The 13,904-nt window shown below is 41.4% G+C and overlaps 1 protein-coding gene across 1 annotated transcript; it reads left to right on the top strand.

The window, feature by feature from the left end:
- The first annotated feature begins 161 nt into the window (after nucleotides 1-161).
- DNAJA1 (DnaJ heat shock protein family (Hsp40) member A1) lies at nucleotides 162-13,904 on the top strand. The gene is made up of 9 exons (XM_066256929.1): nucleotides 162-315; nucleotides 1,355-1,496; nucleotides 1,644-1,821; nucleotides 4,092-4,196; nucleotides 4,637-4,864; nucleotides 8,296-8,410; nucleotides 11,523-11,638; nucleotides 11,941-12,041; nucleotides 13,522-13,904. The coding sequence occupies exons 2-9, from the start codon at nucleotides 1,365-1,367 to the stop codon at nucleotides 13,738-13,740; spliced, it is 1,194 nt and encodes a 397-aa protein (XP_066113026.1). The 5' UTR covers nucleotides 162-315; nucleotides 1,355-1,364; the 3' UTR covers nucleotides 13,741-13,904.

Raw genomic sequence — 13,904 nt, 5'->3', positions numbered from 1 at the left:
CTCCAGAAATTTCCAAGAGCGTCAGCAACCTAGGTTTAGGCCCACCCCCACAAGGCCCTCCGGCACAGCCCACTATAGCCCGAGCTCCCCCGCGCCGTTGTCCGGGTAACCATGGGGCGGTGGCAGTGCTGGGAAGGCGGGACTTCCTGTGCGCGCGTGACGCGGCTGGGCTCGGCTACAAAAGAGGACAGCGGCGGCGCACCAGCGGAACTTTCCAGAACGCTCAGAGAGAGGTGGGGGGAGCGGCAGCTTTTGGAGCTGCGCGCAGTAACGCGCTCTTTCCCGCTTCTCAAACCGGCCTCGGCCTGCTCGCCGGTGAGTTTCAGCCTTTAAGCTTCCCCTCGACCCAAAGCCGGCGCCACTGGCCGCGCGGAGAATGGATGGAGCCGCTGTCGTGAGGCGGTTGGCTCCGCGTGGGCGGGAGGGTTATCGGTTCTATGGTCCACGATTCCCTGGGGGGGGGGGGGGCGGGAAGCTGGTGTGGTGTCCCCGCAGCAATTCACGGCACGTGGTGAGAGGTCCCAAGACCTTGCAGAATGCTTGTCCACTTCCCACCCAGCCTGAGGTCTCCAAGGACCTTCCGCCTGAGGCTTTTCCTCCTTGTGCGCCCCTCCCCCCGCGTCAGGCGGGGGGAGGGGGGAGCTTCCTTGTGCGCAAGCGCAGAAGGAGCCTAGGACGAGGGGCTGCAGGAGTGGGGCGGAGGCTAGGGTTTCGCCTTTCGGGTCTCTGCGTCTCTTTGTTTTGTATTGGGATTCTCCCACCCCTTCGCTCTGTGGTTGGAAGGGGAAAGGAAGGAAACCTTAAGGATCAACGTCAAGTGCAAGGGGAAACCGAACGACATGTAAGCTACGCTGGCTTTTAGGGGTCGTGTACTGCGGCCTGTGTGGAGAAGCTATGAGTCCTGTGATTGAGAAACAGACTTAGGATTGTCTTGATCAGTTTCATAAACCACTCCCTGCCCTCGTACCCAGATGTAATTTTTCTAGGAAATGTGGCTTATCGGATTTAGCAGAGAAGATAATGTGATAACCAGTGGACGGAACCTGTTAGTGCTCCTTTTGATTACTCCCATCTCTACTGGAGAAGGGGAACAGGAAGAATCTAGATGAAAGTGGCATTAGTATGGAGGCTTTTGTGTAGGAGAGTAGGAACCAGCTGCTACAGAAGGCGGCTTTTGAATTATTCCCTGGCAGTTACTAGCATATGTTTAGTATCTTAAAAATTACGACTGAATTATCAATGAACTTGTCACTTTCTCTGTGAAGCTTGACAAAAAAACGATTTCTCTGCCTTAACTCTGATTAATTACAACTATCAGCTTAAAGTTGGTTAAAATTGCGTTTTCTAATTTTAGCCTGTCAAAAATGGTCAAAGAAACCACTTACTATGATGTTTTGGGGGTCAAACCCAATGCCACCCAGGAAGAATTGAAAAAAGCTTACAGGAAGCTCGCCTTGAAGTACCACCCTGATAAGAATCCAAATGAAGGAGAGAAGGCAAGTTGTATATTCATACTCATAAACATAGCTTGAGATGGTTTTTGCCTGGTGTATGGTACTTCTATAACAACCTGAAATTGAGTGTCTAATACAGTGGCTATTTTTGCAACACTTTTTTAAAAGTGAGATTTATTCTCTTAACAGTTTAAGCAGATTTCTCAAGCTTATGAAGTGCTCTCTGATGCAAAGAAAAGGGAATTATATGACAAAGGAGGAGAACAAGCAATTAAAGAAGGTGGAGCAGGTGGCGGTTTTGGCTCCCCCATGGACATCTTTGATATGTTTTTCGGAGGAGGAGGAAGGATGCAGAGAGAAAGGAGAGGTAAGAATAATCTAGTCCAGTTGTTTTCAACTGCTGGCTTCTGAAAGAGTTAATTAACCACCCTGATGCTGTATGAAGATTACAGATCCAATCTTCATATAACATTCGGGTGGTTAACTCTTTCATGGACAGGCACACAATATATTTCGGACTGGTGGTTGAAAACCGCTGACCTGGTCCATATGCACCAATTCAAAGATGTTGCTTTACATGTTGGTATAATGTTGCAAATTGACTGTAAACTGCCTTTTTTTACTTATAGTATAGTTTTAAAATGAGATTTGATGTAATTAAAATTGTCTAAGCCAGTCAAGTGCTAACAAGTGAGTACTTCTAAAGCTCTTGGATAGTAAGACACAAACTTCAATAACGTTGTCAAGTGTTAAAGGAACACAGTATAGGAACATAATAAGTATTCATTTTAGAGAGAGAGGGGAATAGGAAGCAGCAACTCCTGTATGTACCTTGACCAGGCAAGCCCAGGGTTTCAAACCAGCAACCTCGGCATTCCAGGTTGCTGTTTTATCCACAGGTTAGGCTAGCAGCATAAGTTTCGAAGCCCTTTTACAGATCTTATTTGACACTCCTACCCGGGTGGGAGGTGCTTAGTTGAAAGTGAATTAAAGTTCAGTACTCAAGATTGGAACCTTAGTACCTCCAAAGAGCCTACCATCTGTTTAATTTTGCTTCACCTTTATTACATCAAAATATGTGCCCTTAACATTTATCAGAAAAGTCTTTTTCTGTCTGGAGAAATACCTTCGTAGGTAAAGAGTGTTTAGGTCAAAGCCAGTCTCACTTTCTTCCCAGTATAGTTGACACAAATAAGGGCTAATGGGTAGAGCCCATAGTAGAAGGAATAGGGAAGCCATTAAATTTCACTTTGAGATTTTTCAAAAAAATCAGAAAAAGTGGACATAGCTTACTCAGCTTTTTGCAATCAATAAGTTGCTTAGGATGGTTTGTTCCAGAGAAAAGTAGTGGGGTTTTTTTGTTTTTTTATCTTTTTAATAATTAATTGACTGGCAAACTCTTCTGTGTGATTTAGGTAAATGAAAGGTCTGTGTGTATATACCAGAAAATATTTGCTTAATCAAACTAAAGATTATCTCCCTTTTTAATACTTGCAAATATATAAAGCTAAAGTAAGAAGGGCAGCTTTCAGCATGCTGGAACCAACTACATGGACTATATTTGTGATATAGGACCCAGAGGTGGAGCTAGTAGCAGAAGGATGTAGTTAATGGTAGTTCACACTTCATTGGAAACTAAAAATGTTCACAGTAGGCATGCTGTACAGATGAGAGTTTGAGAACTTTTTTCCACTGGGCATAAGGCAGTACTGTTTGCCGGTGGATAAAGTCCTTATAGAAGAATCACTAGCGAGGAACTTGTTAATCATTAACAGGTGACTTCACGTCTTTGGCCCCAGTATCCTCATATGATCTCCACCTTCCACTTTGCATTCTGAGAAGAGATGTGACACTCCTTTGTAACCACTGGCTACAGTACATTTAAATTAATTCAAAACAAAGACAAAAATTCAGTCTGCAGTAGCCACGTTTACATGCTCAAAAGCCACATGTGATAGTGGCTACTATGTCAGATAGAGCTAATATTAAACATTATCATCACGGCAGAAAGTTCATTTGGACAGCACTATGATAAAGGGTATGAGAATGTAATCTAGTCTTTAAACTAGTTCTGGTCAGGTAGTAAATGTGCCGTTCCTACTTCAGGAAGAAGTAGGAATTGATGTTCTATGTAGACTAAATAAATGCATCAGCTTCCCTGGCCAATCTTGATTGGTGTAACGTGGAACTCAGTGTAGTGAAGAATTTTTGGATGAAATAATGAGCCATGTTGCTCAATATCATAGTAAGTGAAAGATTCAAAAAAATACATTGGGACAGAAATGCAGTTTGGACTAGTTATTGTGAAATGTGCTTCTATTTAGATGACGTTGGTTCTCTCAAGTGATTTTGCAGTTAAATGTTTTTGGTTGCCATAATTTGTAAGATGACCACAACTACATTCTCAGGCAGATTACTTACTCCATCTAATCCGGTTTACCTCATCTGAAATTATATTGCATTTTGAGGATCATGTCTGGATAATGTGGCCAACATTTTATGTATATAAGTACTCAACAGATGTACCCTGTGAAGTTCATCTTATTTACCATTTTTATGGTGCATTGACCACAAAATGCAGCGTCTTCAATTTTAATGAGTAACTTGTGATTTTTAATGAGCAATATTTTGTTCTAGGTAAAAATGTTGTGCATCAGCTCTCAGTAACCTTAGAAGATTTATATAATGGTGCAACGAGAAAACTAGCTCTACAAAAGAATGTGATTTGTGACAAATGTGAAGGTATGGTCTTTTAATAACATCTTTACTGTAACTGAAAATGTAATGAAGCCTTTATGGAGCTATAAAACTGACAAATAATACAAGTTATTTATTGGAAATATGGTATCTTCTTAAAAGAATAAGCCCTTTGAAATATTCTCACCTCACAGATAAAGTATATCCTATGAATTGTGATTGGGAGCATATTTAGAATTCAGTTCTAAAATGGTTCCTTGGGGAAAAAAGTAGTCAATGTTGATGTTTATATATGGATAATTGAAGCTGACTGCAGCTGTATTTTTTATCAAGTGAAAGGCTGAATTGTAGGTTCTTAGGGCAGGAAATTATATCACACTTTGCAAATATAAAGCATAGTGTTTAGGAACTGTCTTATTAAAACATTCATTACTGTGTCCAATACTAAGTTGAAACATAATTTAATTTCTCTCTAACCTATTTAGGCCGAGGTGGTAAGAAAGGAGCAGTAGAGTGCTGTCCCAATTGCCGAGGTACTGGGATGCAAATAAGAATTCATCAGATAGGCCCTGGAATGGTTCAGCAAATTCAGTCTGTGTGCATGGAGTGCCAAGGCCATGGGGAACGGATCAGTCCTAAAGATAGATGTAAAAGCTGCAATGGAAGGAAGATAGTTCGAGAGAAGAAGATTCTAGAAGTTCATATTGACAAAGGTGAGTTTTCAGCCACTTCTGAATTCTTTAGCGCTAGGGCAAGAATAGTTAACATTTTATAGTTAAAAATGATTCTCAATAGGGTTGTATGATCTTACCACTGAGAGATATCTTGGCTGCATAGTTAAATATGTTTTTCCATCCAGACATTTTTGCTCATTTTGTAGAGAATGCATTAGGCATCTCCTCACCAAATATGACACTGATATCGTTAGATAATTGAACAGTGTCCCAAACTTCAATTTCTTCCATTAAGTAACTAGTTGTACCTCTTTTTTTTTTTTAAATTGTAATTTTTGCATAAAGTTCCTTAGGAACTGCTAGGTTAAGGGACATGGATATTTAGGGATTTGGGGGAGGGGATTTAGGTGAATTGGGGGGTGTCATTAAAATGTTTTTTTTGTTGTTTTTTAAGATGTTGTTTATTAATTTTATAGAGAGAAGGGGTGGGTGAGAAGCATCAATTCATAGTTGCTTGTCATAAAGCAACCTCTGTTCCAGGTCAATATTCTAACCATTGTGCCACCATAGGCCAGGCAAAATATTTTGTTTTAATTGATTTGTAAGAACTTAGATTAAGACTATTGCCCTTGCCCTGGCCGGTTGGCTCAGCGGTAGAGCGTCGGCCTAGCGTGCGGAGGACCCAGGTTCGATTCCCGGCCAGGGCACACAGGAGAAGCCCCCATTTGCTTCTCCACCCCTCCACCGCGCCTTCCTCTCTGTCTCTCTCTTCCCCTCCCGCAGCCAAGGCTCCATTGGAGCAAAGATGGCCCGGGCGCTGGGGATGGCTCTGTGGCCTCTGCCTCAGGCGCTAGAGTGGCTCTGGTCGCAACATGGCGACGCCCAGGATGGGCAGAGCATCGCCCCCTGGTGGGCAGAGCGTCGCCCCTGGTGGGCGTGCCGGGTGGATCCCGGTCGGGCGCATGCAGGAGTCTGTCTGACTGTCTCTCCCTGTTTCCAGCTTCAGAAAAATGAAAAGACTATTGCCCTTTTGGCCCTAGCCAGTGCTCAGTGGATAGAGCATCAGGCCGGCATATGGACGTCATGGCTTCAGTTCTCAGTTGGGGCACACAGGAGAAGCTACCATCTGCTTCTCCCTGCCTCCTGCAGCCAGAGGCTTGTTTGGTTCTAGCATGGCCCCGGGCACTGAGGATAGCTCGGTGTTATCTCTCCTCCCCTCCCCTCACCTTAAAAAAAAAATTGCCTTTTTAGAGCATTGTCCTGGTACACCAAGGATGAGGGTTTAATCCCTGGTCAGGCATATAAACAGTTAATTAATGAATGCATAAATAAGTAGACTAACAAATCAGTATTTCCCTTCCCCCCCCTCCCTTCCCTCTTTCAAAAACAATACATAAAAATACTGAAAACAAAAAGAATGTTGTTTTAAAAACCTTTTTACAGACTGTGCACTTACCTGACAGTTTCTGACTCTGGGGCTCAAGGTGGTAACTGTAACTTTTCATATTCTGAAATAATAAATATGGTAACCTTCAGGTTTTCCAACTATAATATTGTGTGTAGTGATTTGAAACTTAATATTAACATCTCAGACATGCATCTACATTACTTAAGCCCTGCAATAGTACTTTCCCCTCTGAATCATGATACTACCATCCCTCAATTTCCCCCCTTAATTGGCCCATTTACTGTAGGTTTTGGATATTTTTTGGTCCAGTAAGATGTTCCCCCTTGCTACCAATAATATGTACTTAGGGAATTAATTGGGAGTAAAGCCATTTATTTTGCCCTTGCCCATTCCATTTACAGTAATGAAACAACCAGCAGAGCAGCCGAGTTTGTCACACTAATGTACATTGCATCATGATAAAGCCAGAGTGTGTTAGTTTGTCAACGAATAAAACTGATATTGTGGTTTAAGTTTTTATTTTTCTAGAGGTATGTACTGAAGCATTTGTGAGTTAATTTGTATATCTGGATTTTGCTTCAAAAAGACGGTGGCTTGGACAAGGATTAAGGTATTCATAAAATAGTTATTAGTCATGAGTTAAAAATTGCTGGATCTAGATTGATGGATATATTGGGATTCATTATCCCAGCCATGTTTATATAGGTTTAATATGTATTTCCCATAACAAAGTGAAACAATAGCTTTTGTTGGGTGACCTCATTGATTGGTTTAGGAAGTTATCAGGAGATATACTGCTGCAGTATAATGACCTACAAAGACATGAGTTAAGTTTAAAAGAGATAAGCTAAGTGAAGTGAGCAAGTCAGAGAAAGACAAGTACCAAAATGTTTTACTTACATGTGGAATCTACTGAAGAAAAAAAATACAAAATAGAAACAGACTTGTAAACACAAAGATCAGACTGACAGCTGTCAGAAGGAATGGGGCTGGAGGGCTGGGTGAAAAGGGTGAAGGAATTAAGCAAAAAAACAGTTGTCTTAGAGATGTGTAAGTAAAGCTTTACTGAATTAAAAATATATGGGTCAGAGGTAGAGGGAGGGAATCTCAGTAAAACATGTTGGCCTTTAAAAAATATTTGCCCTATTGGGAAATACTTGTACTTGTGATAACCACATGGGCTCTAAAAGAAGTGTCATATATTTGTCTTTTTTTAAGGGTGCTAAACTGAATCATTCTTCAACAAAAAGATAATTTTTCAATTATTTAGGTTTTATATATACTGTATTTCCCCATGTATAAGGCACACCTTAATTTTGGGCCCAAAATTTGAAAAGAAAAATAGACAAGCACAAAAAAGCTGGAAATGCAAGTAAAAACATGTACAACGAGTGCAAAAATAAGTGCAAAAAAAGTGGGAAATGCAAGTAAAAAAAATCTACAATCACTATATAAGACACACCCAGTTTTTAGACCCCAAATTTTTCAGGGGAAGGTGTGTCTTATATGTGGGGAGATACGGTAGATTGCCTATATGTAAATATTGCTAATACAGTAGAGAAGAAAGTCTTGATTTATGTTTCTGTTGGACTTAATAGAAATAATTTGACATAGCTTCTTTTAAGTAACGAAATTGAAATAGTTAACATTTATGGTTATAGTATTCACTAGTCACTGATTTGTTGCCAGTGTAGACCTTTTTTATTTAATCCTCACAATGCCCCTGATGAGGCAGGTTGGATAGTTGGTGCTTAGGAAAGTTAATGCAACTTGCTTCTCTGGGATAATCCAGCTGATAGTAAATAATAGCTCTGAGACTTGAGGCCTGATCTGCTTGTCTCTGGAGTTTGTTTTCTGCTGTGATGACTTTCTTTGATAAGAAATTGGACTGATCTACATCATATGGGCCTTCTTAGACATCTCTAGAAACTTTAGCATCCACAAAAAAATTGAACTTTCTTTTTATGTACACGCAAATATGCATCTGTGTTTCTAAGTAGATTGAGAACCTGACCTTAGTTGGATGTTAAATAAGAGTATAAAATTAACCTTTTGTTTTTAGGCATGAAAGATGGCCAGAAGATAACATTCCATGGTGAAGGAGACCAAGAACCAGGACTGGAGCCAGGAGATATTATCATTGTTTTAGATCAAAAGGACCATGCTGTTTTCACTCGGTAAAATCTTTTGACTACTCAAACTGACATCTTGCATATTTGGGGTATTTTTAAAAAATTCAGATGAGCTTTTCATTACTCTTAGAACTATTTCCTGGAAGTACCCTGGAAAAATGCAGTGGGAGAGTTAGGATGTGTATGTGTTTTCTGAAAGGTTTTTTGAGCCATTGTTCCCATCTTGAAAGAGGCTAAAGCCCTGGCCAGATAGCTTGATTGGTTACACCATAGTTCCAAAGAGCAGAGGTTGCTGGTTCGATTCCTGATCAGGGCACATACAGGAACAGATTGATGTTTCTGTCTTTCTTCTCTCCCCCTCTCTAAAATCAATAAAACAAATACTTTAAAAAAAAAAAAAAGGGCAGTCTGGCCATTTGGTTCAGTGGTAGAGCATCGGCCTGGGGTGTGTATGTCCAGGTTCGATTCCTGGCCAGGGGACACAGGAGAAGTGCCTATCTGCTTCTCCACTCTTCGTCCTCTCCTTCCTGCAGCCCAGGTTTCATTGGCGCAAAGTTGGCCCAAGGCGCTGAGGATGGCTTCAGGGCCTCCACTCAGGTGCTAGAATGGCTCCAGTTGCAATGGAGCATTGCCCCTTAGTGGGCATGCCGGGTGGATCCCAGTCAGGTGCATGCGGGAGTCTGTGTCTCTGCCTCCCTGCTTCTCATTTCAGGAAAAGGGGGGAAAAAAGGCTAAAAACCTAATCTGGAATTTGAAGGATGTGTTTGTTTTATTGAGTATAACAGGTAGATTAGGGCAAACCTCCCTGGACAAAATTTTACCCTAAAGTTCTCACATGTTTCAATCCTTAGTTCTAGTTCATGATATGTTGGGTTACTTTTAAATTGTAAATAAGTGTCTAGAACCTTAAAACTAACTTCAGATCTATTGCTGTGAAATATATAATAGTGTTTACAATGAACTTATAGTGAGGCACAAGAAAAATTGATGGTTAACAACAGTGCATGTGTTAGTTATGTACCTATGGCTGACTTTTAAACTATTGAACTAGATTAGGGTTCTGATAAATCATAAATCATAGTGGGCCTGACCAATGATGGTGCAGTAGATAAGCAACCTGGAGTTCTGAAGTTGCCAGTTTTAAACCCTGGCTTTGCCCAGTCAAGGCACATACAAGCAGCAGCTATTATGAGTTGATGCTTCCTGCTTTTCTCCCTTCTCTCTTTCTCAAATCAATAAAAATATTAAGTCTTACTGGGAATGACATCTGAAGGAACTGGTTGTAAATTAATTAAAATAGAACATTTCCCAAGCGTCCCAACAATGGAAAATGCTATCAAGTTCAGGATTTTAATGATATAAAAGATTGTGTTCATAATGTGCTAGTCAATATATTACTTAATTTATATATATCAATAAATTTCATAAAGCCCATCATCTGACCCAGCTGAGGTCTGTTCAACTTATACTATAATGCAAGGGTCCCCAAACTTTTTACACAGGGGGCCAGTTCACTGTCCCTCAGACCGTTGGCGGGCCGGACTATAAAAAAAAACTATGAACAAATCCCTATGCACACTGCACATATCTTATTTAAAGTAAAAAAAAAACAAAATGGGAATAAATACAATATTTAAAATAAAGAACAAGTAAATTTAAATCAACAAACTGACCAGTATTTCAATGGGAACTATGGGCCTGCTTTTGGCTAATGAGATGGTCAATGTCCAGTTCCATATTTGTCACTGCTAGTGGTAACAAGTGATATGACGTGCTTCCAGAGCCATGACGCATGCATCTCGCATCACCGGAAGTAGTACTGTACGTAAGCGACGCCATGCTTTGCGGTGCCGCCACATACAGTACTCCAGGAGCACAGGATGCATCCTATCACTGACCACCAATGAAAGAGGTGCCCCTTCTGGAAGTGCTGCGGGGGCCGGATAAATGGCCTTGGGGCCGAATGCGGCCGCAGGCCGTAGTTTGGGGACCCCTGCTATAATGTATTCTCCCTGATGTATGTTTGCTTTCTTTTTAAATTTTTCTATTGATATTGAGTCTTGACATGCCCTGACTGAATCAGATCCGCAACCTTGATGTATCAGGATGATATCGAATCAGCTGATCTGGCCAGGGATATGTTTGTTTGTTTTTCAGCCTCACTGTGTGTGTGTGGCAGAGAGAGTCAGAGAGAGGGTCAGATAGGGACAGACAGACAGGAAGGGAGAGAGATGAGAAACATCAATTCTTTGTTGCGATTCCTTAGTTGTTCATTGATTGATTTCTCGTATGTGCCTTGATGGGGGGGGGAGGGGGGGAGGTTATAGCACACTGAGTGATCCCTTACTCGAGCCAGCAACCTTGGGCTCAAGCTGGTGAGCCTTGCTCAAACCAGATGAGCCTGCGCTCAAGCTGGCAACCTCTCGGGGTCTTGAACCTGGGTCCTCCACATCCCAGTCTGATGCTCTATCCACTGCACCACCACTTGGTCAGGCTTAGCCTCACTCTTGTGAGAACTTTTTCCTTCTCTATGTGAGAAACTTGATTTAAAAGTAGGTAATGAAATAATTGAGGGATGATAAATGGTAGAGACTACCTAGAGCAGGGGTCCCCAAACTTTACACAAGGGGCCAGTTCACTGTCTCTCAGACCGTTAGAGGGCCGGACTATAAAAAAAACAAACAAACTATGAACAAATCCCTATGCACACTGCACATATCTTATTTTAAAGTAAAAAAAAACAGGATCAAATACAATATTTAAAATAAAGAACAAGTAAATTTAAATCAACAAACTGACCAGTATTTCAATGGGAACTCTGGGCCTGCTATTGGCTAATGAGATAGTCAATGTGCTCCTCTCACTGACCACCAATGAAAGAGTTGCCCCTTCTGGAAGTGCGGCAGGGGCTGCAGTTTGGGAACCCCTGACATAGAGTGTATGTATGCAAGGATTCTGAAGCCTTGACCAGGAAATGGGGCTAATAGGGTTCATATATTTGCTATTCCAAGTTCTCAGCTCCTTTTTTAGAATAGAGAAGAAAGAGTATCTTTGTGAAAGGTAATTTGATGTTAAGAAACAGAATAGCCTGCTGTGGTACTTGTAGTCCTTCGTGATTTGAAAGATCTAAGTATGTACTATGTTTATGTTAATATAGACGAGGGGAAGACCTTTTCATGTGTATGGACATACAGCTGGTTGAAGCACTGTGTGGCTTCCAAAAGCCAATATCAACTCTTGACAATCGAACCATAGTCATCACCTCTCATCCAGGTACGGTAACAATAGATGAACTTCTCTTTCTAGTGTAGTAATTTCATTTTGTTAAGTATGCACTGAGCAAATGGGTTATTTTTCTTGCTCAGTTACATACCCTTCTTATGAGATGAGCTGAAATTGTATGGTCTTGACTCTTTTTTGGAAGTCCCTAGAAAGTCCATAAATGAAGAAGTAAAGGATTGCTTTATATAACTTTACCTCCTGTCAGTGAGCTAGGACATTCCTCTGTGCTTTATTTACCCACTTCATGAAAATGTGGCTGTATTTAAGGAAGAACTTGGCTTCAATGTTTTTAGGTCAAATTGTCAAGCATGGAGATATCAAGTGTGTGCTAAATGAAGGCATGCCAATTTATCGTAGACCATATGAAAAGGGTCGCTTAATCATCGAATTTAAGGTAAGGTATAAAGTACAGAATATTTGAGTAATTATTTGCTAAACCTGATGTTATATTTTCTGAATGGTGAGAAACATCAAATTTATATTCTCCCTTGTCCTGTGGAAAAAATATATCGATCTAATACTACTAGTTATGTTGGTCATCTTTAAATTGGGATTGGGTTTGTTTACATCATTATTTGGCTAAAGATTGGTAGAGAGCCTGAACACTGGTGGTGCAGTAGATAGTGTCAACCTGGCATGCTGTGGTCCCAGGTTCAAAACCTGAGGTTGCTGGCTTGAGCCCAAAGGTCGCTGGCTTGTCTGGAGCCCCACCCCTGTCAAGGCACAAATGAGAAGCAATCGGTGAACAACTAGAGTGACTCAACTACAAGTTGATGCTTCTCATCTGTCTCCCTTTCTCTCCCTTCCTGTCTCTCTCAAAAAAAAAAAAAAAAAAAGGCCCTGGCCGGTTGGCTCAGCGGTAGAGCGTCGGCCTAGCGTGCGGAGGACCCGGGTTCGATTCCCGGCCAGGGCACATAGGAGAAGCGCCCATTTGCTTCTCCACCCCTCCGCCGCGCCTTCCTCTCTCTCTTCCCCTCCCGCAGCCAAGGCTCCACTGGAGCAAAGATGGCCCGGGCGCTGGGGATGGCTCTGTGGCCTCTGCCCCAGGCGCTAGAGTGGCTCTGGTCGCAATATGGCGACGCCCAGGATGGGCAGAGCATCGCCCCCTGGTGGGCAGAGCATCGTCCCATGGTGGGCGTGCCGGGTGGATCCCGGTCGGACGCATGCGGGAGTCTGTCTGACTGTCTCTCCGTTTCCAGCTTCAGAAAAGAAAATGCAAAAAAAAAAAAAAAAATGGTGAGGGAGGGTCAGATACATGGCAAGTGGTTATTTTATTCACAAAGGGCTGTAACTGAAGGACTTTAAAGGCTATTATTTGGTTTTTGGCAAAATACTTTAGTGTTTGGTTTGTTACTAGGGTGGTTCATAAAATGTGTTTTAGGAAGGGTTCTTGTGCAGTTTTTTAAGATATCTTGATTTTACAGAGAGAAGGGGTGGAGTGAGAAGCATCTACTCAGTTGCTTCACTTCAGTTATTCATTGTATTTTTGTACACTGTATGCCTTGACTTGGGAAGCCCAAGGTTTCAAAACAGCGAGCTCAGCATTCCAGGTCAACTCGAGCCACTGCACCACCACAGCTCAGGCTCATATAATGTGTTTACTGAATTAGAGTGATCGTTACAGTATAATTTTACTAGGATCATTATATTTTAAAAAGACCTTACTTGCGCCAAATGCCTTAAAACTATTGTAGTTTAGAGCACTAGATGCTGCGTATTTTAAACCGTGTTCTGACCCTGGGACTAGCAAATTCACTCAAAAATTGTGTGGTTGCATGTGTGTTTCTGGGGGGAAGGGGTCGACAGTAATTTAAGGAGCTACTTACTGATCAAGTAAATTACATTGAACTTACAGTAGAAATTTCTTTTCATAGGTAAACTTTCCTGAGAATGGCTTTCTCTCTCCTGATAAACTTTCTTTGCTGGAAAAACTCCTACCTGAAAGGAAGGAAGTAGAAGAGACTGATGAAATGGACCAGGTAGAACTGGTGGACTTTGATCCAAATCAAGAAAGACGGCGCCATTACAATGGAGAAGCATATGAGGATGATGAGCATCATCCTAGGGGTGGTGTTCAGTGTCAGACATCTTAATGGGGCCAGTGAGTAACACTGACTGCTGCCCTTTTATATACTGTAGTGAATGAGTGAAGGACTATAATCATAATATGCTCACTACTTGTTATTGTTTTTGTTTTAATATTCAACTATAGTAGTGTTTTAAAAGTTAAATGAAGAATAAACTCAAATATAAAAGC

The sequence above is a fragment of the Saccopteryx bilineata genome, chromosome 2 (genome assembly GCF_036850765.1).
Source record: "Saccopteryx bilineata isolate mSacBil1 chromosome 2, mSacBil1_pri_phased_curated, whole genome shotgun sequence".
Lineage (NCBI taxonomy): Eukaryota > Metazoa > Chordata > Mammalia > Chiroptera > Emballonuridae > Saccopteryx > Saccopteryx bilineata.
Note: the sequence above shows the minus strand (reverse complement) of the source record. Positions and strands in the feature narration are given on the sequence as shown.